At 46.1% G+C, this 25414-nt stretch overlaps 1 protein-coding gene across 5 annotated transcripts in view; it reads left to right on the forward strand.

Moving 5' to 3' along the window:
* Positions 1-273: 273 nt before the first annotated feature.
* LOC105480893 (biorientation of chromosomes in cell division 1) overlaps positions 274-25414 on the forward strand; it is a 44571-nt gene continuing 19430 nt past the window's right edge. For 3 of the 5 annotated variants that reach the window (XM_011740093.2, XM_071098080.1, XM_071098081.1), the window contains exons 1-4: positions 362-907; positions 3808-3932; positions 7646-7842; positions 8778-17422. In XM_011740093.2, coding sequence (XP_011738395.1) covers positions 377-907; positions 3808-3932; positions 7646-7841 — 852 coding nt within the window. In that variant the 5' untranslated portion in view covers positions 362-376 and the 3' untranslated portion in view covers position 7842; positions 8778-17422. Of the gene's footprint in view, positions 908-3807; positions 3933-7645; positions 7843-8777; positions 17423-25414 lie in introns of all 5 variants that reach the window. The other 2 variants (XM_071098082.1, XM_011740094.3) reach the window with 2 other exon arrangements.

Raw genomic sequence — 25414 nt, forward strand, 5'->3', positions numbered from 1 at the left:
TTTCCCGGAACACGTTGTTCAAGGAGGACATGGGGGTGCATGCTAAAAGCACGGATTGCTAGGTCTCGATCCGTAAATACTAGGTCAAAATCTTTAAGAAATAATTCTGGTAATCTATACTTTTAACCAGCTCCACAGATGACTGTTACAATCAGGCACTCCTGGGACGTGTTGATTGAATGGGAAGTCAGCAGAGAGTGGGCGGGGAAGGCCAGGCGGGTTGCAGCTATCACGAGGAGTGCGCCTACAATTCCCATACTGCCCCGCGAAATAGCGACGAGCAAGCCAGAGCCCTGCCGGGAGTTGTAGTTTCCCTTGCTAGGCCGCTGCCTATAAAGAACGCCGGAGATGGCTACAGAAAACTTCCCGCCCCACAATGCAAAGGCCAACGGCGACGCCATCTAGGGCGCGCCTGGAATCGAGCAGGCAGTTTCTGCCGCGTCTGCCACAACCTCTGCTGTCTCAGAGCTGGCCTTCGCCGCCGCCGCCCCCACCACCGCCCCCGCCGCCATCGCCGCCGCCACCGCCGCCACCACCACCGTCACCTCCGCCGTTGCCGCCTTGGGGCCCTCCTCCTTCACCGCCCCCTTCGCCACCTCTACACGTTCAAGGCCTTCTGTCTTGGAGAAGAAGCTATTATCGGTCTCCCTTGTGGGCCCGGGGCACAGCCATGGCGGACGGCGGCGGCGGCGGGGGAACGGGCGCGGTGGGCGGTGGCGGAGCGGGCCAGGCCTCTGCCGGGGCAGCGACTGGCGCTACTGGGGCCAGCGGGGGCGGTGGCCCCATCAACCCGGCCTCGCTGCCACCCGGCGACCCGCAGCTCATCGCTCTCATCGTGGAGCAGCTCAAGAGCCGGGGCCTTTTTGACAGCTTCCGCCGGGACTGCCTGGCCGACGTGGACACCAAGGTAGCTGCGGCCGCCTGGGCATAGGGGAGCGGGGCTGCACGTGAGGCCGCTGGGTTGCAGCTTTGATTTTCGAAAGCCGAGAGCGAAACAAAAGATAGCTTAAAAATCTCAGCAGTGAGGTCTTACACCGCTTGGGGCAGTACGGAGAGCTTTCTGAGCGATGCACACGTGGGTTCCCGCCTGGTCATTTACTAGCTGTGATTTTACCCAGTCGCTTCTCCGAACTTGGGGTTTCCATGTGGATTTTAGAGCCTAGACCCTGTCATTCCCAAGATGGAACTCCTCTAAGGCCCTTAGTACCAAACTTCGAAACCAAGTAGTTAAGCAAGCGTGCTTTAGAATTTCCACCTGTTCCGTACTCACCACTGAGAAGCTGGCATTAAACAATGATTTGAACACACAGTCTTCACCATTTTATAACTGTTTATACCTTTTCTCTAGCTTAGTGTTTTGCAGACTTTAGTACGGCGTTGAATTAAGATAAATTGTAGAAACAGCACCCTTATTTTCCACTTCATCATTGATTAAAGGAGATTTGGTGCCTAGTTTAGATCTTAATGCCATAGGTCAGTCCCACCGATAAAACACTATTTCACTTTACCTACTTGTCAGAGTGGTTTGGATTCAGTGAAATAATGGGTGTTAAGTATCAGACATACAGTAGTTGCTGGAATGTTCATTTTCTCCCTTTTCAAAACTTGCCTAACCACGACTATGGTTGTAGGTTAGGAGACTCTTGTCACTGGACTCCTACAGGGTAGTAATTTCTCCTACCAAAGCCTGTCATGGAAACATTTTGCTTACCTCACAGCAAGATTGTGAGCTTAGAATTAGACCTTAAGATAGGGAAAAACCCTAGTCTGTTTATTCATTGAACGTTTATTGGCCTCTAGTTGCCAAACTGTGTGATTACAGGAATAAGTCACTACCCCATCCTCAAAGCTTATAGTCTAGGATAGAAAACTGACCTGTAAACCAGGTGGTAAATATGTATGTAGAGAGAGAAAGTGGTATACACTGTTACTTCTCCAAGAAGAAAATCCCATCTAGAAGTACTGTCCTTGAAACAAAGTAATTTCATACATATACATCCCAGATATGTATTGACAGAGCTTTCACCTTTCCTAGGACAAATTCTCCATTCATATTTCTTATATTCCGTTAGGTTTTGTGTGTGATTTTAAAACAAAAACGACTACAGTAGCCCGCCCCATCCAAGGTTTTGCTTTCTGCGGTTTCATTTACCCAATTGTTGCGGTATGGAAGTACTTGTGTTCAGGTAACCCTTATTTTACTTCATAATGGCCCTCAAAGAAATTCATGCGTAGTGTATATAGGGTTCAGTACTACCTGAGGTTTCAGGCACCCACTGGGGGTCTTGGAACGGATCCCCTGAGGGGAAAGGGACTACTGTCTTGAGCGACTGTTGAGGGAGAGTGGTTGGAACCTTCCCATGTTCAGCTCCTTAGCTCTTCCTTCTATTACAGGTTGTTTTAATTCTTGAAGATAATGTTTTTTCAGGCATATGTTATCTGAGACCTTCGTTGCTTTAGCCCAATGGTTCTCAAAGTGTGGTGCTTGGATTAACACCAGCATCACCTGAGAACTTGTTAGAACTGCACATATTGGGCCCCACCCCAGACTGCTGAAGTAATTAGGGGAAATTGAACAGATGTCTGTAATTTGCAGTGCATCCAAAAACAAATAGAACTGATAAGTGAACAGGTGGAGTGGTTGGTAGTACAGTAAAACGTTGAGTGGGCTCATAAGTTCCTTTGACTTCTTGAACTGAGATTATTCTGTATCACCTGGGTTTGTTACATGTTTTGGTGGTGATGTTCACTGACCTTTGTCCTTTTTCAGTAAACAGTTTGTATCATCTCAAACCAGGTGAGTTCTTTTGAGTAGAAGGTGTGGTATCAGGATTTATGCTTACAAGGGACAAAAATAATCCTAACTGCTTTATGCAAAGGGGAGAATCTATTGCCTCATGGAATCCAAGGAAGGATTGAATGAACAAACTCTCCCAGAGGGTAGGCATGCATTTGGAACCAGATATTCCCCACTCGTTCTATGTCTTTCATCTCTGTTGATTCCTGTTTTACTGTTGCTTCAGAGTGGAGTCATCCATTTGGTTACTAGCATCTCTTGATTACATTTTACAGCTTCTTCCTCTCGAGAGACTGTCAGCTCCAATTTGAGAAATCCCAGGGAATGTGTGCATTGTCTTAGCATGGCTCAGGCACCCATTCCTGTGGCACCCTCTGCCCTACCCTCGTGAAAAGAGGAAGACAGTTACTAGAAAGAAGGCGTTGCTAGGCAGATAGCACATGGTATCGGTGAATTTTACTCCTCTGCCCCCATTTCCTTGCCTTTCTCTTTTCCAGGTTTAGTGGAGTCTTTGAGTTTGCTTTCTTAGCCTTTCGGAAGCGGCCATTTGTGGAATTGAGGCCTGCTGATTCCTTTGTCAACTTCATTTCCCTGTTAGCAAACTTTGCCACAGTAATGCTGCATAACAAACTGAATCTCAGCAGCTTATAACCAGCACGGTTCACATGTTCACGGGGCAGCTAGGAAGGCTTCAGCTGGTGGCTTGGCTGCAGGCTGCTCAAATGTGGGTCCAGGCTGTGGGTTGATGTCAGGCCTGCTGCATGTAGAGTTACTTAAAAGTAAATGGAATAATATAAGTAAAGCGCCTGGCATTGTGCCCACCCACCATCAAGTGGGCACTTGTGTTAACCATTAATTCCTGACTGCCACACTGCATGGTGATCTTCATGCATAATGGAAGTGTATTTAGGCTTGATAACGTTTCTGTGAAAAGCAATGTTCTGAGAGACTAAGTTCAAAACTTTGGTGCATGTAACTTCTGACCTTGCCTCCTCTTTTTAACATTTTAGCCAGCTTACCAAAACCTGAGGCAGAAAGTGGATAATTTTGTGTCAACACATCTGGACAAGCAGGAATGGAATCCTACAATGAACAAAAACCAATTGCGAAATGGTCTGAGGCAGAGTGTGGTTCAGTAAGTAAGCAGAATTTAAAGCTTTTGAAAAGGCAGTAATCGCAAGTGTGATGCACAAGAAGGTTGAGGTCTCTGTTTAGTCAAGGTTGATGGGACTTTATATCAAGTATCACTTAGGAGTTGCAGCAGTCTGCTCCTTTATTACAGTTAAGGTTAAAGTAAGCAAAGTACTCAATTGAAATTCCAGTTTCTGCAGCCTGTGAAGGCCTCTTGTGTGCATCTCTGCTGGGTGCATCGAAAGACATTCCAAATTATGAGACACGTTCCCTGCTCTTTGAAGTTTCAGTGTCGTCCAAACATATATGTGAGTTTTATACCAAGATATCAGGGTTTGGATCTTGGGCAAGAGGAGCTGGATCTTTATTCTCACAGGTGAATGTAAGTTAAATTCTTTGAGTCCACCAGGGCTGCCACCTCTAAAGTGTAATGGTGGCCGCTTTCAGGAAGGCATAGTCTTAACAAAGTATTGTACTTCACAGTAACAAACTGAACCTTAGTTAATGAAGGTGCTATTGATAGCTTATCTGAGTGACTTCACTGTCACTGGGCACAAAAGTGGAGGAGGGTCATGGAATCTGGTCATAACATTCATGAGCTAACAGTTACGGAAATGGGAGAACACATTAGTGATTGCCTGGGGGTAGGGATGGGAGGAGGGGCGAGTGTGACTTGAAAGTGGTAGCATGAGGGGAACTTGCGATAGTGCAGTTAAGTATCTGAGTTGTGCTGTGCTTATGTGCAGCAACTCGTAAAGTTGCATGGAGCTACACACACAAGTCAGTGCAAGTGTAACTGAAGTCTAAATAAGGTCTGGATTGGACCAGTGTCATTTTCCTGGTTTTGATATTGCACTGTAGTTATGCAAGGTGCTAACATTAGAGCTGGCTGGGTGAAGGGTGCATGTGGAACTCCCTGGACACTTCACAACTTCTGTGAATCTGCAGTGATTTTTAGATTTTTAAAGTTTTTAAAAGTGTTTTACTAACAGGCTAGTACTTCCAATATGGCTGAATGCTGGGAAGAAGCCTGATAGCAGAAGATGCCCGGTGCCTTGTCATTCTGGGGTCAGTACCGAGTGCCTTTCCCTTTCTGCAGAGAGCAGACTGGTGGCACCAGGCTCTTTCAGAGAGAAGGGGACAGGAGCTGCCCCTTACTGAGCAACTCTTTATTACATGTCTGGCACTGGTCTTTACATATATCACTCATCCTCACAAAAAACCTATTTCACAGCTGAAGTCACTTGTGTTTACCCTATCTTGAGTAAATCAAAACATTGAACATTTTGAAATACTTGGAAAGTTGCCGTAATTGTATGAAGGCTGTTAACATTGCTGTTGATTTCCATAATGAGCATGGATGTCATTCTAGAAGAATCCATGTGGCACTTCTTTTTGCATTTCTTTAGTAGGAATTGTAATACCAAAAAGTGCACAGAAATACAGTAAAACAGATAATGAGAACATCCCTTAATCACCCAGGTCAAGAAATGAACTCACACCCTCCCAGAATAGCCTAGGCCCAGACATACCTTCCTCCTTTCAGAAGTTTGCTGTATTCCTGACTTTACGCCAATCATTTCTTCTCTTCATAGCTTTTACCACCTCGGTGAAATTTTTTTTTTCCTGCTTTTTGATTTGACTTAGAATGTGTTTAACCTGAAAACATGAACTTGGCTTTAATACTGGGACATTTCTCCACAATTCTCGCTAGCATTTTGAATTTGAGGCAAAATCTACTGGAGTTTTGAAATGCAGACTTTCTGCTTGCCCCCGGGTGCTCTCCGCAGATGGACATTGCAGGCCTTCAGAGCATTGGCTCACTGGCCTAGCTGTTCTGGCCCAGATGCTGTAACCCAGTGCCACAGCCTAGAGGGTTTAACAGGAAATTAGCCTGTACTGACTTATGAACTGAATTATGACAAATAACTCTTTTAACTATACAATATTTGTTCATTCCATCTTCTACGTTAGGCTCCTGACAAGATTTTATGTTTTCCTCAAAAGCTTTAAGAATCTCCAGGAAAGTGAGCTGCACTCCCTTGGTACTTGGTTTCCCCTGATCAGGGGTTTTGGTCAGTTGGGGACGCTTTAACAAAGCGCCGTAGACTAGGTGGCTTGTAAACCATGGAAATGTACTTCTCACCATTCTGGAGGCTACAAGTCCAAGACCAAGATGGCAGCATGGTCAGGTTCAGGGGAAGGCCTTCTTCCAGGCAGCAGACTGCCTACTACTTCTTGTTCTTGTGTGGTGTGAAGAGAGCTAGCTAACTTCCTGGGGTCCCTTTTGTAAGGGCATAGATTGCATTCATGGAGGCTCTGTCCTCATGACCCAATCCCCTCCCAAAGGCCCTACCTCCAAATGCCATCACATTAAGGATTAGATTTCAACATAGGAAGTTTGGGGGACACAGGCATTTAGTTCATAATATCAAGCTTTTACATCTAGTAAAGACCCCTGTGAATCCGACTCAGGAAGTGGTTTGGTAAAGTTGGAAAGGTATTGGCTTGTGACTGAGGAGAGGTGGCTTTGCTTTATAACTGACCCATAGCCTGATGCTAAGTGTGCTGTATTTAACAATGCTCATCACTAAGGGCAGATACTGTCGAATGCCTGGTCTACCTGAAAATGTGCCCTTCAGTGCTCTGGTGGTGGTGTATTTACATCTAGGCTTCCTGTCGATAAGCTGTTAGTTACCATTGAATCCGGGAAGCACTTTACACACTAATCATCTTTCCCAGTTCAGGGCCTGCTTCTCGTCTTTGTCATGATGTACATTTACTCATGTCTTTCCTTTGCTGTGCCCTGACAGACTATTTACCCAGTTGCTGCCTGGCCTATTTTTGCCCAAGGGCTTAAATGGCCTCCAAAGTTTCAAGTCTACGGGAAAATAAGTAAAACCTGCCCACATGCTTGTGATGGTATTGGAATATTTCAATCCTTTGAGAAGAACACTTCACTTTGAACCTTATGGGCTGTTTTCCAGACTGTCCAAATGTGATTTATTTCCTCTCACCATCATTTCCAGTACCCTGTCCCAAGTGTTTGAATATAGACATTGATATGCTCTGACTTTTGCTCTACTTCAGAAAGGATTGGGGATGTAATTTAGCTCTCCAGAGCTGGGAACTAATTTGTTTCTTGTCTATTTCTTGTTTGCCTCCGAGTTGCTTATTATGTGTTACAGGTAGCAGCCGCCGCTAAAGGCCATGGTGAGTTGCTGGTGATGTAAATACTCCCAGCCCTGACTGATCTGCCTTGTTTAAGATGTGAGGATTAGTAAACAGGTTGCTGCTGGAGCTTCTGCTTAGGCTATCAAGAGAATAAGTGTTGAAGGAAATGGAGTGAAATTCAAAGCTCACTGGCTTTGACAATATGAGGAAGGTTTTCAGCGCCACACGTGTCAGATTCTTTCTTGCCATGCTGTCATTTGTTGTTTGGGGGCAGCCCACTTACTTTTGTTTTGCTCCTTTGTACAAGTTTGGGTGATTGTGGATAAGATTGTGCAGTAGGAATAACAGCTGCTGGTTGAGAATTGCCCCTCGAAAGTGAAAATAGCTTGAGCTGTATGTGGTAAGTGGATTGACCTCTAAACTCCCTGGATGGGCTGTAGCTTTGAAGGTGGACATTTATTGGGCTCCCACATGACACTTATTGGGGCTAAAGATGAATCCCAAAGGAACTAAATAACAGAATGATCTGTTTGTCTCCACAAGGTCAGGGATGTTGGAAGCTGGAGTAGACAGGATTATTTCTCAGGTGGTGGATCCAAAACTTAACCACATCTTCAGGCCACAAATAGAACGAGCAATTCATGAGTTCCTGGCGGCCCAGAAAAAAGCAGCTGTGCCAGCACCCCCTCCAGAGCCTGAAGGCCAGGACCCTCCAGCTCCATCTCAGGACACTTCCTAAGGTCCAGTATCCTATCTTCTGTCCAGGAGCATGCATCTCTGGCTTGTAGATATGTAAAATGGATAGGAATGGGGTAGGCCATAATTGAGGATCATTCAGAAAGTATTTACTGCAGATGGACTTCACCTACTGTTATGAGTCATTTTTTTACTGAGAACTAATCAGAAATTAGACTGATTTTCTGTTCCACCAGAGCTAAACATGTAAGCTATGAATAGATGCTTCATTAGAAATCAACTGGGATGATTGGTGTGCATAAGGGAGATTCAAATGAGAGTCTTATTTTGCTGAAATGTTTAAGTGAGTCTCTCCCCTGGACATGAGTTAACTTGGGCTTGCGATTTTATTTAAAATCAAGCAGTGCCTTTTGAAGTGGTATCCTAAATGGGATTCAGAGTCCGCTTTGAGTGCGACTCAATTTCCGTGAATTTAGAAGGAGTTTGTTTACCACTATTGATTACCATGGGATTCTTCTGTTAGGAACACTCCCCCTTTTAAAATTAAATTTGGAATTAAATGTAATTTTTAAAAAGCTCTAGATGTACAAAAGAATGCTTTTTGCAGGTTTTGGGAGACATTAGTATGAGCAGTGATGAAGTTAACAGTGGACTCTTAGCCATTGTTGGTGACCGTTGGGGTATATTTTATCCCTTCATTCTGATGTCGGTGTTCGGTTTTTAAGATTCTCTGGGATGCCTATTCTTAATCAGTAAGTGAGGTGAATTGACTAGGGCATTTTGAGCGTCAGTGATGAACAACGCAAGAGCATCCGGATTGTCTTTTTGCGCCTCTATCGAGAGAAGCCCTTGAGTCCTATATGGAGTGTAAAACATTCATTTTAAGTCTTTTTAACTGTAAATTTCTTTAGGAACATAAAAGTGAATATAGTCTCTTATCAATAAATAACATTTGGATATGATTATCTTTCCTTTTTAGAATATACCTGACACCTTTTGAAAGCTAATTTCTGGTGAAGAAGTGGATTGGGTTACGTAAGAGTGCAACTTCAGACCGAAGATAGGCCCAGGTCGTCACTGATCTCAAGATTTCAACCCTGACTACGGGCAGTGACCAGATTGAAAGGGGAGCAAGTTCGGCAGTGGGAAAGTTGACTATGTCGCCCCCTGCATTGTGCTGCCATTTGGCCAGCCTGTCCAAGGGCATGACACCAAGTAGACACTACAGAGAGAAACACTACAGCGACCCAGGGTTGTCCTGAAACAGACTTTTATACTTGAACATGGAGGCTGCGCGTGGACTTTAGGGTTTGTGTGGCGGAATAAACGGAAGCTACAGTGAGAACATAGCCAGTCCCAAAGACAATTTCAGAGAACAATGACAGTAAAGTTTAGCTGGGAGTTGTCTTTGACAGTGTTTATTTGATACTGTCTCTCAGAGTTTGCAAACCAGATTGTACAAGTCATTAGCATCAGATAGCTTTAAAGTTGTGACCTTCTTGTACATGAATCTTCTAGCCAGTTTCCTTTCCTTTGTAATAGGTAATGAGACATGAAATCCTAGAATGTGTGAGAAGTTCAGACAGTAGGCATAAGGAAACTCGTTTGCAGGCTGTCTGTCCAGGGCTGCTTCCTGTCCTGAAGGGGCCAGTGAATCTTGGGTATGTTTATTTTATCCTCACATTTGTGTGTTTTTAGAAGTGAATGGTCAATAAATGGCTTATCTTTCATAATAAAATCATTTGATACTCTTACTTCGAAGCTTCAGCTGAAGCTTAGACCTCAGGTCTGGGAAGGGCAGCCGTTGTGCTCTGCCTCTGCCATTTCTGTGCACCACACGTGATCTACTGGCAGTGAGCATTGGTACCTAGAACTTAGAACTATGAAACTAGGAGGTGTGGCTAGAAGTGGGCTGCTTCTCTCCTCCCTGAGCCATTACTGACACTAGTCTTTAGTTGAGGTAGTCCATGGTGTGTGTGTCAGTGTTTGTCAACCTTGGGTGTGCAGAAGTAGCACCTGAGGATTTGGGGAAAATGCATTTTCTGATTAAGACGTTTTGGGGTGGGACCTAGGAGTGTTTCTGACAAGCTGCCAGGTGATGCTGATGCTGCCAGGCCTCTGAACATACTGTGTATAATAAGCCTTGGATAATATATCCAAGATTATGTCAAACTAAGAGTCTGGTTCTTGGTTGAGTCTACTACTGCATATTACTGCTAATCTGATCAAAATCTTAACCAATTCAGTTGGTTCCCTGTTAAGACAAAGGTTCCACTTCCACCTTTACCATGAATACCCCTATATTAGGACTGCAGTACCATATTCAGCAAGATGTTTGGTAGCATGTGCCCTCATTTTAAAGCAAACTGGCCACACGTTTAAGGCAGGTGCAAGTTATATCTGAAGTGTGGTCTGTTCCCACCCAGTAGGTGCAGTTCCATTTCAAGCTGCCTTACAGTTGCAGGAGTCAACAAAGTTCTTAACCCCAGAGAATGGGCCCTCCAGTCCTCTCTACTACGAGGCAGACACGGAGTGGCCAGAATTACCAGTCCTGTGCTTGCAGAAAAGCTGCTCAAACTACCTGGAGTGTCTTTACAGGGCCGCATAGCTTTAATGCGATGTTCTCTGTGAGGCATCCTTCACATAGCTACTTTGTGTTGACCCTCCCAACATCTTGCCTATCCCGCACTGACCTCAACTAGCAACAAAAAGGGCAAAATCCTAGAGAAAGCTCACCCTTTCTGCCCCCAAATGCTCCATTAACTGTATTTTATATATGTTTTTGGAAGACAGTTTTTGGTTCATCTCAGTTCTCTTACTTTGCTTTTTCTATTACTGGAGATGGCTGGGCCAGTTGATGAGAAACACCCTAATTTTCACAAAATGTTAAATGTGCCAAATACCAAAGAGTTTCTATTGTTTTTTTGTGTTAAGTCATTGTGTTATATCTGCCAAGAGTCACCTAGATTAGACATTATTTCATTTGAAAAAAAATGGAGCAGAACATGAGATTATAGAGGTAACTGGGCACATCATTACTGTTGGGATAGACGATGGACTTTTTGGCTCTTAGCAACACTGAAAGGGAAGACATGCCTAGATTGGTTTGGGTAACCATATTCAGATTGGCATACACAAGAAGACGAGTCAAGACAACAGCACTAGAAGGGTTAGGGGAAAGCAAGCCAGCCTCTTCCTCCTTAGGAACTGGTCACCAGGTAAGCGTCTTCGCATCCTCAACTGAGTTCTCATGCTTTAATTGGGTTTGTGATGCAGAATCTGGAAAAACTCTGTATGTTCTGAGATCCTGAGGAAGACAAGACCACCAAAAACTTCCACCTCTTAAACACACCCTTGCTTAATTCTTTCCTAAACAAGAAATTAGCTGTCACTGACCTCAAACCAGTTAGGCCTCTCTCTCTCTCTAGTTGGAAAAACCGCTGCTATTTGCAAAAGCCCAGTAAAACACAGAGCTAATACATGAACAAATATTCCCAACACTTGCAAGCCAATTGCAGTCATGAGTATCTTCAGAGCCCCATCATGTAAGGTGGGGGTCAGCAGAGGCAGGAAGACGGGTATCATTTTGAAGCCCAGTTCTTTTGTCTGGGACGGCATCTGTGATTGTTAGGGAGATCCTTGCTTCTGGCCCATTTCCAGTTACCAGCTTAGATGTTTGGTATTGCCAGCTCACCTCAACCCAGTCCTGATCATTTTATCTTTTGGCCTTTAGTGAGGTTTGTGGCTTCTGTAGCAAAATTTAAGGAATGGTTTTATCCTGTTTCCATCATTTTGCCTTAGCCTCTATTTACTCATCAGATGGGTGGAGGGTCAAGGTTTCTATGCATTCTGTGTCACCCACTAGCGCAGTGAACTGAATAAGTGCTAACATCCATTACAACAGTGGTTCTGAACAGATAATCCCCAACCAGCAGCATCAGCATCACCCTGGGACTTGTTAGAAATGTGGCCCCCACCCCAGACTCGGAGATGTGGAGGGCCCCAGCAAGCCTTCCAGGTGCACACTAAAAGTCACGTTTGCTTAAGAAACATTTTAATTCATAGTTGTGTGTGTGTCTAACAGCTCCTAAAGGGCAAGACTAGTATGTCATTTAAAAAATTCTCCCATAGTCCCTTGGAAGTTCCCAGAAGAAGAGGAGAATCAAATATGGGTGCATACTAGAAGTCTATTTTAGCCTTTCTGACTGCCAAATATATGGTGTATTTTCCCCACAAAGGTACTCATCCTGCTCCATGGAAGATCCCAAAGTGCCATCTAGTCTCTGCATCCAACCCAAGGTTCAGGACATCTCTACAGTGGGGACTAGGCAGCTCCTCTGTTAGACCTAAGAATTAAAACTCAGGTTGTCTGCCCAACATCCCACTTGATAAGCAACAGGAATATTTAGAACAGGGAAGAATGAGAAACCTCGCCGTTCTGCCCCATAGCAATTCCTAATCCCAGTGGGCAGCTGCTGTGAGGCCACTTCACCTAGGCTGGCAGATGTTGCTTGTTGAGGACTGGGTTCCATTCTTTAGCAGGGGTCTCCCCATTCCATTGTCCTCTGTGGCCTCTGGCTTCACCCTCTGCTAGGTTCTTTCTTTTTCCATTATCCTGCGTTTCCTTCCTCCTCTTCGGCCACACCCAGGAGAGACATTCAAGAATCTGTTAGAGGTTGTGCAGCCTTCTCAATCCTCATCCTCTAGGAGACTGGAGACCCAAGGAACATTTTAAGTTTTGAACAGAGACTTCTGGAACCTGGGCTCGTGGGTTTGGTTTGTTTTTGTCAGAATGAGCTTCAAAAATGTAGCAGGAATTTTACCTGATTGATTCCAATCAGTAACATGGGCCAGAAGCCACACTCAGTTCTTTTTTGTGACTCAGTTCTCAAATCTGCTGTATTTCTTCACTCCCTTACCCTTATGCTTCTCTAGATTTAAACTTTGAGTCTAGATTTACACCTGTGGGGCCTCTGTGCTAAAAAAAAAAAAAAAAAAAAAAAAAAAAAGCCAGACTTTTTTCCCCTGAGCCATTTTGTCCAGCTGGAAAGTTTGCTTGGGTGCCACCTCCTTAATCATCACACTGAGGCCTTTGTCATGCCACTGTCCTCTGCGTTTGTTTCTTGTTGTTTGGAGCCAAGTTAGTTTACTTATTCAGCATTATAGGTTCTCGAATATCTGGACTGTCCCTTAATTTCTGCTGACAAACTGGAAAACTTGTCTGCGGGCTCATTTCTGTCTCGTAAGATCTTTCCAAATACCGTCAACCACCCATACCATTGGCATTCTGCTTTCCACCTCTTCCCTTACAGCCACTGGTTCATTAGGTGTGTAACATGCCCTGAGTTACTGCTGCCCAGTACATCCTCCTTCTACTACGTTGGTTTATTTGCATTTTTGTAGCTTGCAACTAAAAAATGTCCTGACCAATTGTCTCATAGCATTTGTTTGATTTACCCATTAGTGGTTCTCCAGTTGGTAGATGTTTTCTTCAGCTGACAGATCAGGTTTGTACTTCTGCTGTATTTAAAATTAAACTTTTTACATGTGAATAACTGAAGATGCACATGTAATTTTTAAAAAATAATAGACTGTATAAACATTGATATTTACCCGATTTCCCCAATGGTAATGTTTTGCAAAAAGGTGGTACAATATCACAACCAAGGTTGCTTTATTTAAAAACTGATGGCCTCTGCCTTTATTTCTGGCTATTTGCACATCAAGAAGTCTTTTGTGAGTTTGCCAGTGCTAATATTGAGCCTACTTTTGTGTTGAGGTTGGTCAGGAGGTTTTGTTTTGATTTGGTGTGTGTGGGTAATGGTTTGTTCATGCCATGTGTAATATATGGCACAAGTGTGCCAAGCAGTGCACTTTGCCATAGGACTACAGCAGTGGCCAGGACAGACGTGGCCCTTCCCCTAATAGTGGACACATCTCACTGGTTTCTGTGAAGCTAAGGGAAACAGTGTTTGAAGTGTCAAAATGCCACAGAGCAGACAGGAAGATCAAGGGAGAAATGCGTTGAATTTATCAACAAGGGCAAGAGCAGTTTGAATGGAGAGCTGGGGGCTACTGCAAGGTGGCAGTAGGCTGAAGGGTGTGAGAGAGAAGGGGAAAGGGAGGGGTCCCTCTGGCAATTTGATTATTGTGAAAGTTGTCAGTCAAAATAGAGTCACTTATGTCAAAAACCCATACACGGCCAGGCGCAGTGGCTCACGCCTGTAACCCCAGCACTTTGGGAGGCCAAGGTGGGTGGATTGCCTGAGCTTGGGAGTTTGAAACCAGCCTAGGCAACATGGCAAAATCCCATCTCTACTAAAAATAAAAAGAATTAGCCAGGCCTGGTGGCAGGCGCCTGTAATCCCAGCTACTCGGGAGTCTGAGGCAGGAGAATTACTTGAACCCGGGAGGCAGAGGTTGCAGTGAGCCGAGATCGCACCACTGTACTCCAGCCTGGGGTGACAGAGTGAGACTCTGTCTCAAAAAAGAAAAAAAAAGCCATACACACACACAGCTGGGGAAGACCATGAAGGGAGAGGAATGCCTGATAACAGAAACTATCACAAGACTGTGAAAACCACAGCTTTGCACAGAGGCCACCGCACCCTGACAACCACACAAATTCTTCTGCGAGGACAAGTGCCCAGCAACCGCCTGTCCAGCCTTGGACTGAAGCCGCCCTTGTTATTGGTCCATGTTGTTGTAGCCAAAGATAATTATCTCAATGATGCAATCCTCTCATTGTTTCTTTAAAAACCTTTTTCTTTACCTGCCCGAATACGCACATAGTTTACTATGGCATGCATATTCCTGTTGCAATGTCCTGCATCATGTTGTTTTTTTTTTCTTTTAGATAGACTGTTGTTTAGGTTGACACTATACATTTATTTAAATAGATAAACTTGCAGTGGGAACACAGTCAAAGGGTACAAATGGGTTTAGCAGTGAGAAGTTTCCCAAGAGTGTCCCTCCAGTCTCTCAGATGCCCTCCCCAGAAGCTGTTACCAGTTCCATCCTTGTCTCCAAAGACATCAACGCCTGTAAATTTTTACGTATGCCTTTAGCTGGGACACACTTCACCTCTCTGTCTCTGGTGGAGGTTCCTAGAGAGGAGAGGATAGCAAGTCCAGACTTTGGGTGGCCAACAGTTCTTAAAAATAGGAAGGGAGGGCACCGGGGAAAGCAACAGCAGCCTTGCAGAGCTATGGAGTCCGTGATGAGCTATGATAAGAAGAGGAGTTCACCCAACGTGAGTGTGTGCCGTGTGCCGTGTGCCGTCCACCCCAGCCCCTGCACTCCAGGGCTCCCTGCATGAATTCTAGCTCTGCACCACAGAAACAGAACTGTCATCCCCACTGACAAGCACTCGTCAGTGACAAGTATTAAAGCTGAGAGTCCAAGCCAGGGTTCACTTCAAAGTGGCTTTGAAAATTGGGGGGACACCCCCCAATTTTTAAAAAATTATACACATCACAAAATTTACCTCAACTGTTTTTATGTATACAGTTCAGTGGTATTAAGGACACTCACATTTCTAAGCAACAATTTAACACCATCCATCTCTAGAACTTTTTATCTTCCCCATCTAAAACTCTACCTTTTACACAATAACTTCCCATCCCCTTCTCCCTCCAGCCACTGGCAATGACCACCACTGTGCTTCCTGTTGCTATGAGTTTGACTACTCTAGGCACCTCATATGAAGTGGAATCATACAGTATTTGTCTTTTGTGATTGGCTTGTTGCAGTCAGCAAAATGTCCTCAAGGTTCATCCATGTTGTGGCAAGTGTCAGAATTTCCTTCCCTTTTAAGGCTGAATATATTCCATTGTATGTATGTATCATATTTTGTAAAGCTACCTTTTAACCGCAACTCTGATCTAAGATGCCCAACTGTTAGTAGATACTTAATAACTTTTTAAAAGCTTTTTTCTTTGAAATGATTTCAAACCTACAGAAAAGTTGTAATGCAAATAAAAATAACTTTTTCCTGAGCCATTTGAAAGCAGTTGCCGACCCAACGCTCCATCACCCCCAAGTACAAACAAGGATGACCTCAACACAGCCACAACAAAAGCATCAGGAAAGCAACCTGAGCGCGTTGCTACCATCTGATCCTCAGACCTTATTTCTGTTTTGCCAGTTGTCTCAACTACATCCTTTTTAACAAAAGGATCCAGTTCAGAATCACACATTACATTTAGTTGTCATATGCTTTTGTCTCCTTCAATCTGGAACAATTCCTGGGGAGTTTTTTAAGACTATAGGCCAGATCTTTTGTAGAATATCCCTCAAGTTGGGTTTGCCTGAGGATTCCTCATGATCCAATGCAGACTCTGGACCTTTGGCAGGAATATCCCGGATGTGATGCTGTGCTCTTCTCACTGCGTCCTGGCAGGTGCATGATTTCGTCCTTTGCTGGCGAGGTTAACTTTGATCAGGTGATTCACGTAGGTAACGCTTTTGTTCCTGTGTAATTAATTAGTTATGTAGAGAGGGACTTTAAGCCTTTGCAAGTATCATGTTCTTCATTAAACATTCACATTCCTCGATATTTCTTGGTTGGATAAAGTATTACTATGATGGTGGCCAAATGGTAATTTCCCAATTCCATCATTCCTTCTACATTTATTAGTTGGCATCCTACTGTAAGTAAAAGCTTTCTCTTTTCTCCATGTATGTGTGTACATAAGTATGTATGCGTGTATTTATTTCGAGACAGAATCTCGTTCTGTCACCCAGGCTGGAGTACAATGGTGCATTTTCAGCTCATTGCAATCTCTGCCTCCTGGGTTCAAGTGATTCTTGTGCCTCAGCCTTCTGAGTAGCTGGGACCACAGTCGTGTGCCACCACATCTGGCTAATTTTGGGGGGTTTTTGTTTTGTTTTGTTTTGTTTTGGTAGAAATGGGGTTTCACCGTGTTGGCCAGGCTGGTCCTGAACTCCTGACCTCAGGTGATCCACCCACCTCAACCTCCCAAAGTGCTGGGATTACAGGCGTGAGCCACCGCGCCCAGCCTTCCGTGTATTTATTCACCTATTTCTGTCAGTATGGACCTATGGATTCCTATCTTATCCAGTGGATTCTAGTATCTGGTGTTACCATTTCTCTTTTGATGCCCAAATTGTCCCAGATCTGGCCACTGGATGGACAGACCCTCCTTCCAGCTGGGGCTTGCCTCATTTTCCATCCCTCCATCAGTCTTGAGCTCTTGCTTTACCTTCTGGCACGGCAGAGTGCTGCAGGCTCATCTTCTCCTTTCTCTGCGCCAGCCCCGGGAGCTGCTCTGGCTCCGGGGAGCTTTGGTTCCTTTGACTGGTGGTTAAAAATCAAATCTGGGTGCTGGATGTGCCATCGTTCCCAGGTCCTCTTGAGGTTCGTTCTAATTGCCTTCCATCCTTTAACTCTCTTTTTTCCCAACAGTCTCTCATCATCCTCAATACATTTACATTGGATCAGTCACCTCTACACAAAGCCAGTCTCTGGTTACCGCTACCCCAAGCCACAAAGATGTCCCCTCACCCCGTTTGAGCTCTGACACCCCATGCTGGTCCGCTGCTGGCCTCCATCTCCATGGACATCACCTCGCCCAGCCCTACCTGGTGACTCAGAAACCAAGGGTAAGCCCTTGATTTGATCACTACTTAAAGTCCTGCAGTATGAGCTGCAGGATCAGCTGGAATCAGCACCGTGTGACAGGTGACAGGAGGCTCAGCTGACTTAAGGCTTGGCCACAGAGGAAACAGTGGGCCACCACCTGGACAGGGTAGAACAGCAGAAAGAGGGGAGTCTGTGCAGCCAGGCTCATCACACTGTCTTCTGGTCCCCCCGCCCCTTCTGCTTTAGAGGGCCCCTGTTGTGGCTTATTGTCAGCCACTCGGCAGGACCCTGCCTGTCTCTGATGCCTGCCTAGGGCTTACTCCTCATACACCAACGTAGACCGTCTCAAACATACCCACCAAATTTGGTGAAAGTCCGTGCAACCATTTCACAAGCTGTGGAAACACACAGAAACATATTTGTATTCCATAAGTTATTAATAAGCTAAGATTTTACTGGTTTCCATTCTCAACACAAATCTCTCCATAAACACTTGGGCCAGGGGTGATGAAAACACAGGGCACATTATTGGATGAAGCCCCCATAAAGGGAGTATTGTAATACAGCACTCTGCTTTTCCTCGTTAAGTCTGTGCTGGGAATGGCTTGTGGTTTGCAGTTGTAAAATAGGACTCATTTGACTTGGAGACCCAGGACCACTCTGTCCTGCCTTGGCCCAGCTTCCTGCCTCCCCACAAGTCCCCAAGGAAGATGTTTGCACAGGAGATGCTGGTAAAGTGGCTCTTTATTATCAGTTGAGACGTTGGCCCCAAACCCTGACGCACAAGTCCAGGGGGCAGGCGGGACCACACAGGGTGTGTTTGCCCAAGCCGGTTCCAGGATGACGTGGCCTTGAACCAAAGCCAGCTTTAAGAAGGCAGCTCGGCCTGTGAATCCCGCCTAGACCCAAGTCTCAGAACTTACCCCTCTGGTGAGATGCAAGGCCTCTCCCACTTGGGGGAGAAGAAGAGAGCAAGAAAGATGGGCAACAGGAGAGGGACATGGTCCCCGGGCCCAGAGTGGAGCCAAGCTGAGGCCTGGAGCATGTCAGGTGGTGGACAAAAGGAGATGGAGAAGGCCTTTCCAGAACCAGCAGAGCTTATTCACCCCACTTGTCTCCTAAGAGAGAGGAGGATACTTCCTCCCTAGCCCCCTGAGGGAGCAGGGCCAGCTCTTGTGCCCACCCTTATCTCACAAGATGGTCATCAAGAGGGGCTGCCCAGGAATGTTGAGCCTGTGCGTGACATTGCCAGCACTGTGGCCCAGCCAGGGCCCTGGGATGTGACCGACCCTACCAGGGCTCATTCTCGCAAAAGCAAGTAGGATCTCCGTGTGATCCATCCCTGGGGGTGTCAAGGGGAGGTGGGAGCTGGCCTTTCACAACCTGTTGAGGAAAGAGGAGGTGTGTGGTTCCCAGTGGCTGCTTTGAGGAAGGTTTTTAATTGTCCTCCTTGCGGATTGACTATGGACTTGTGGCCCATCTGTGAGGAGGAAAACAGCCACATCCTTGAGGGATCAGGTCTCCCCTGCTCAACCTCTGCCTCTTTCATCCTGCATCTTTGCTTGTTCCCTGGGCTCTGAGACATGATGGTGCTCTCATGGCCAGGCTCCTTGGGAATAGAAGAGGGAAGGGAAGGGGAGGGGAGGGGAGGGGAGGGGAGGGGAGGAGAGATGTAAGGAAGGAAGGAGGGAGGGAGAGGAGGGGAAGGGAGGGGAGGGGGAGGACATAGGATAAGGTATTGGAATGGAACGGAATGGGGAGGAAACAGCAGATAACAGGGACCTGTACAAAACCAGCATCACTTCCTCATCTCTTTCCACCATTTATGAAATGAGATGCTGCTGCCAAGCACTGGCATGTACAGGGCACAGAATAAGCCCAGGAGTACCAGGAGTTGTTGCTGACTCCTTTGACCATCGTGACACCCCCAAATGCAGAGCAGCCATCATCAGCCATTTCACAGGTGGATTAACTGAAGCCCAGAACTGAGATGTTACCTGGCCAAAGTTGCCCAGCCAGCCGAGGGGTGGCACAGCCAGAGCAAGAGCTTGTTCCCTGCGGGAATTCACAGGAACCCAACTCAGGACATGGACTTTATCTTACAGGGAACTAGAGCAGGATCCAAAAGATGTGGGAAAAGGGGAAAGAGAGCTGGAAAATACTGAGCATGGACACACCAGGGACATGGAAGAGAGAAGAAACAGGAGAGCTGGGGGAAAAGCAGGTTGGAGGCGGGCTTACCTGTTGGAAAGGGTGCACCTGGACATCGGGGAAATGCCAAGGCCCCTCAGCCATTTGGAAGGTGTGCAGAAGGCAGGGAGGCAGCGGCTGCCTGTCTCTGGAGTGAAAGCCCCCTGCGCTTTTATCCTAGGTGGACCCCTCAGCAGCCAGGTGACCATGGGCAAGTTCTTTGGACTCTCTGAGCCTTCACTTCCTCATCTGTAAAATGAGGGAGATGGTGTACCTGCTTCATGGGGCTGCTGTGGGAATTAGCGAGATGATGTCACTCACGTGCACAGCCCAGAGCCACCACGCAGCCCACAGTGGCAGTTATCATTGATGTGAAGAGTGAGGCTGAGCCTATGGCAGGGGTGAAGGCCCAGCCGTCTGTCCTCACGTGCACTGAGCGGTGCACTCCATGTTGTCATGCCAGCAGAGGAACCAGCAAGATTCTCTCTCTACCAAGAGAGCTTCTTGGCCTGACGGCCAGGCTCCTTCCCTCACAAGATGGAGGAGCTGGGTGATGTGTCCCCGCTCTGTCACTTCCTACCATACACAAGTCATGAGTCCTCTCTGAACCTCAGTATCCTCATCTGTAAAATGGGCTGCTTTGAGGATTATAGAGAATCCTTAAACAAGCAGTATTGGTATTAATTTTAATCAGGGAGGCAAAATAATCAAAGTGGAGATGGCCCAGACTCTGATCTCAGACAGATCAGGGCCGAAAAACCCCAGCTCCCCCACGAAGCAGCTGAGCATCCACGGGCAAGTGTCTCAGCCTCTGTTTCCTAATCCTTACGGAATAAATAACTGAGATGGAGGCAAAGCCCTTAGTTCAGTCTGGGATGTAGTAAGGCCTTTTAAAAATGGTTGCTGTTGTTATTACTGCCTGTCTGTTTCACTCAGCGGGAGCCAGCCGCTGGCCTGACCTTGCTGCCTATCTCATCATTCTCATGTCCCTAACTTTCCAGCCCACTGCGGCCTGAAAGCTGTCTTTGTGGGGCAGCCACCCAAGCCCAACCGCAGCGTTTGTCCCCTCGGTGCCACTGCTATAAAGAGGACTGAGGCAGTGTAAGTAAACACCCCCCCCCCGGTGGCCTGGAGGCCACCTGCCTTGCAGGAGGTCAGTTGGAGGGGGCAGCCGGTTTGATGGAAACAACAAGAGAACCAGGGAAAGGGCGGACCACCAAAGACCCTCTGCCAGCAGAACCACAGTGGGGGTGCTGAAGCCAGAGGGCATGTAGCCTGCACCCCTGCTTCTGGCTCCCCCACCCTGCTGAGCCTGGCCGTCATCCTGCCCTGGGTTCTTTGCTCTTCTTCCAATTTGGCAGTGACCTCCCCAGAGTGAGTACCTGCCTCTCGGTGCTCCCGGCGTGCCTGTCCCCCAGATGAGGTCACAACGCAGCACTGGCAATGGGATAACCAGGCACTTCACGTGCACTTTTGCCTTTAATACGCCATCCCATGTGATCACAGATCACAGACAAAGAAACGGAATCTCCAGGAGGTAAATGGTTAGCCCCAAATCTCAGAGCTGGTAAGACACAGGGCTGGGATTGGAATCCAACTCCGGCTCCAAACCTCAGCTCTCACCCCTGCCTCTCACTGGAAAATCAATTTTGCCAGCCCCAGAGCCAACCCTCGGAGCTTCCCAGGCTCTAGTGTACCCCTCTTTGGCCAACATGCCCAGTGAAATAGAGCATGTTTATGGAATGACTATGAATTGATATAGAAACAAGAATTTGAGTGGGAAAATACTCTCTGAAGGAGATGGATTGAGCACGTATCAGTACTGTGCACGCTGCTTTACAAACACTCATTCATTTCACCCCCAAACCACCCAATGGGGCCAGTGTTCTGATTTTCATTTTACAGTGGAAGAAACGGAGACTAGAGATTAAGAAATGAAATGTGCCCAAAGGTCACACTTCGGAGGCTGATGGGGGGGGGCGGGGCTGGAATGCTGGCGCCTCACTCTGCCGTTGTCAGGAGCATAGGATGAGACCACTTGAGTACAGGCCCCAGGTGCCTTCCGCTCTGTGCAGCTGGCACCCCTTGCAGACCTGGCACAGCATTGGTGACCACAAGTTTGTCCACTGAATTAACACACAGATAGATAAAGTGATGATCTCTTAGGCTTCTTGAACTTCCAGAAGCATAGTACAGGTGTTAAAAGCATGGGCCCTGGAGCCACATTGCCTGGATTTACAATCCTGGTAGCCCCTAGCAGCTGTGTGTTCTTGAGTGAGTTACTTCATTCTTCTGTCCCCTAGTTTTCTCATCTGTAATATGGGGTTATAGTAGCACCTGCCTCATTTTTCTCATCTCTAATATGGGGTTATAGTAGTACCTGCCTCATAAGGTTGATAGTAAGATCCAATGAGTAGTCAGTATTCCTAATACCTTAAAACATTTCCTGGCATAAAATAAGTATCAATAAGTGTTTGTTAAATTAAAATCTCTCTTACATATTTATCTATTTAAGAATTTATAACTCAACTCTATAGCTGTCTCAATTTGTTTTTGGAACAAGTCATGATTGAGTGTACCTTTAAAATTAGGCATTTATCTAAGCTAGTAGCTGACCAAGCTGATATAAGCATGGTCTCTTGGTTGCTTCTGGATTTGGATACATTTGCACAAACTCTTCATTTGTATTTTATTTTACATAGGAGACATCAGGACTCTATCATGAACATTTGGTGGGGCGGGGGGGGTCCCCAGTTAGTCTTGGCCTGTGAGTCAAAGCTTTGCTATATTTCTCTTTAAGGTGAAACAATATGAAAGGAATAATTTTAAATGCCAAAGCTTTTAATGTTCTATGTTGCTAGGGAAAAACATAGAGCAGAGTTTGCAGAAACCCTAGGGTGAAGACAAAAATGGAAGTGACTAGTAGGTGCTAGAAAAATGCCATTCCCAGAAGGAAGTTCAGAGCATGGTTGGGGTGTGGGGCGGCCCGGGGAGCTGTCCCACCACGAGGACAGGGGAAGGATCTGCAGACCTTGCCACAGGAGCCAGCAGAAACCCAAGGCGGCACCTGCTCATTGATCCCACACAGGCACATCATCTATACCTCTGGGATCCCAGCCCTGGTGTCACTAGGTGCCACCCCAGCCTCTGAGGAACTCAAGATCAGATGCAGAAATGAAATAGCACAGCAACACCTCATGGACACACTATGGCCCTGCTTCCACTTCTGCCATAAAAGGATGAAGAAGATATTCTCAACCAGGATCCTCTGAGGGAGAAGATATTTTTTAAAAAATTGAAAAAATCATTTTGTTAGAATGATTGGGCTGGAAGGTAATATCCTAAGAACATGTGCACATAAAAACAGAAATGACAAAATGGCACAGGGACTGGGAAATAAGGAGACAAGGAAGGGGAGGTGTCTTTTCCCATGGGGAAGGGAAGGAGAGTGAGGACTGCCTTGGAAATGGTGGCCAGGGAAATAAGAGCACCCTAGAGGCCCTGCAGGGAAAGACCAGAGGGACAGCCTGCTGGGAGATGACCAAGGAGAATATGGGGACAGAACTTTCAGAAAGGACACCTTTAGGCTGTATGTTGTGGGGCATGCAATGCAACCCCAGACCTCTGGCCCACTTCCTAAAACCTGAGTAAAGTCCACACTGATCACCACTGCTTTTGTGTGAGTAGATGGTTTTGAGGGCACTCAAGAGAGGCTGAGTTTTACTTTAAAAAATTAATTGCTGCCACATGCCAGGCATTATTCTTTGTGCTTTCCATGGACTGACACATTTAATCCTCACCACAGTCCTAGGAGGCTAGTCCTATCATTATCCCCATTTCCAGGTGAGGAAAGTCAGGCACCAAGAGGGAAATATCCTGCTCAAGGCTCACAGTGAGTGGATGTCAGAGCTGTGATTTCAAACCTGGGCAAAAAGGATCCCTGCCCCAGGCTGCTCACATTAGAGGGCCTGATACTGTCCCCCTCTGGACATGCCTCTTTCCAGGCAGCAAGGGCCAATGGATGTGCCCACCTGGATCCTATTTCCTCCACCCTAACTGGGTACTGGGTACCCCAGAATTCTCTACCCAGATGGATCTGTGAGGTACGACCAGGGTGACCCTATCAAAGTATGTTGGGAGGGATGGACATAAAGTGCTGCACAGAGAAACTCACTGTCTCAGTCTGCCTGGGCTGCTATAACAAAATACCATGGACTGGGTGGCTTCAACAACAGACATTTACCTTCTCTCAGTTCTGTGGGAACTGAGAAGCCCAAGATCAGGGCACCATGGCTGGGTTCTGGTGAGGGCTCTCTTCCTGGCTTGCAGACGGCTGCCTCCTCACTGTGTCCACACATGGGGGAGTGAGAGAGCACACACACAAGTTCTCTGGCATCTCTTATTAGGACATCAATCCTACAGCATCAGGACCCTACCCTTATGACCTCATTTAACCTAAATTACATCCAGAAAGTCCCCATGTCCAAATACAGGGATTAGAGCTTCAACATATGAAGGGACACAAACATTCTGTCCAAAATACTTGCCTCTAAAACACGTAAGTGTCTAGGTCGGTGGTCACTGATTTGGGTTCAAAACCTAATAGCTGATGGAGGTGTTCTAGGTGGCCCTAGAACTATCATAGCTGAAGCTTAAAGCTACTCAGGGTCTCATTTGGGGGAATAATGTCTGAACATGAACCAAGGGAGCCAACTTTGGACCCCAAATGTGGGACACCACTGCAGAAACAACAGATACAAAAGAGTGAAGTTCTCAACAAAGCAGTCTGAATGTCAGTGGAGCTGTGCAGCACTGGTGTTCAACAGTGCCACCTTGTGGTGAAGAGAAGCAGGCGCAATGGAAGGTTACAGTTTTTCTCTACATCTGATATTTCAGAAATAGGACTAATACGGTCCCAGGGGATATTGGAAAATTCAAAAACAAGATATTGAACTTTATAATAGCAGTGTGTGAGGGGGAGAGAGGACTCAGTGATTAATTAGAATAAAATAGCCTTGGGTAGGATATTTCCTTCTTGGTGCCTGACTTTCTTAATAAAATTAGATTTCATACTCCAAGCTATAGGTCAGACCAGTTGTACAGGAAATGAATGTATCTGCAGAGCTGTTAAGCTCCTTAGTGATAAAAGCTTTTCAGCTATTCAGATTGGCTGATCTTAATGTATCCGCAGCACATAAAAACATAGCACACCTAAATATCCACAAACGAGAAGGCAAGACTTTAGGGTTCTCTCACAAATGAAAATGCCTCAAATACTTTCTAAAAAGTGAAAAAATTTAAGGTCTACCTGTGGTAAATTATGATGTTTGGATTTGTGGGAAAATTGGGATTTTTTAAAACCATCTCAATACTCTGTTGAATTGTGTACTTTTAAAAATAGTAGTAAAAGTGGAGAACAGGTTAGCTTTTTAAGAATCAAGAGCAGGAGGTCTGTGTCAAAAGAGGAAATCTATCCTTCCTGATTTACTATTTGGTTTTTGCAATCTGCTGTTTTTCAGGCATTTTGCATATACCACTTCACGTCATCTCTGCCTACAGTTAGAGAAATTGACAGAGAGGTTACAGTGATAGATCTGGGATTCCAATCCAGCCTTGTCTGACTGCAAAGCCACAGCTGCCTTGGCGCCACTCTGCCTGTCTCTCTGTAAAGGAGGGAGGCCTGCAGCGAGCATGGGTGACAGGTGCCAACTGCATGCTGATTTCACGTGTCTCCTAGGAGAGCCATGGCTCTCGGACCCACTTACCTGATACTTCTCAATTCAGAATTCAGGAATGCAGGGATCTCAGCTCTAAATCTGTCT

Source organism: Macaca nemestrina, chromosome 6 (assembly GCF_043159975.1).
Source record: "Macaca nemestrina isolate mMacNem1 chromosome 6, mMacNem.hap1, whole genome shotgun sequence".
NCBI classification, from domain to species: domain Eukaryota; kingdom Metazoa; phylum Chordata; class Mammalia; order Primates; family Cercopithecidae; genus Macaca; species Macaca nemestrina.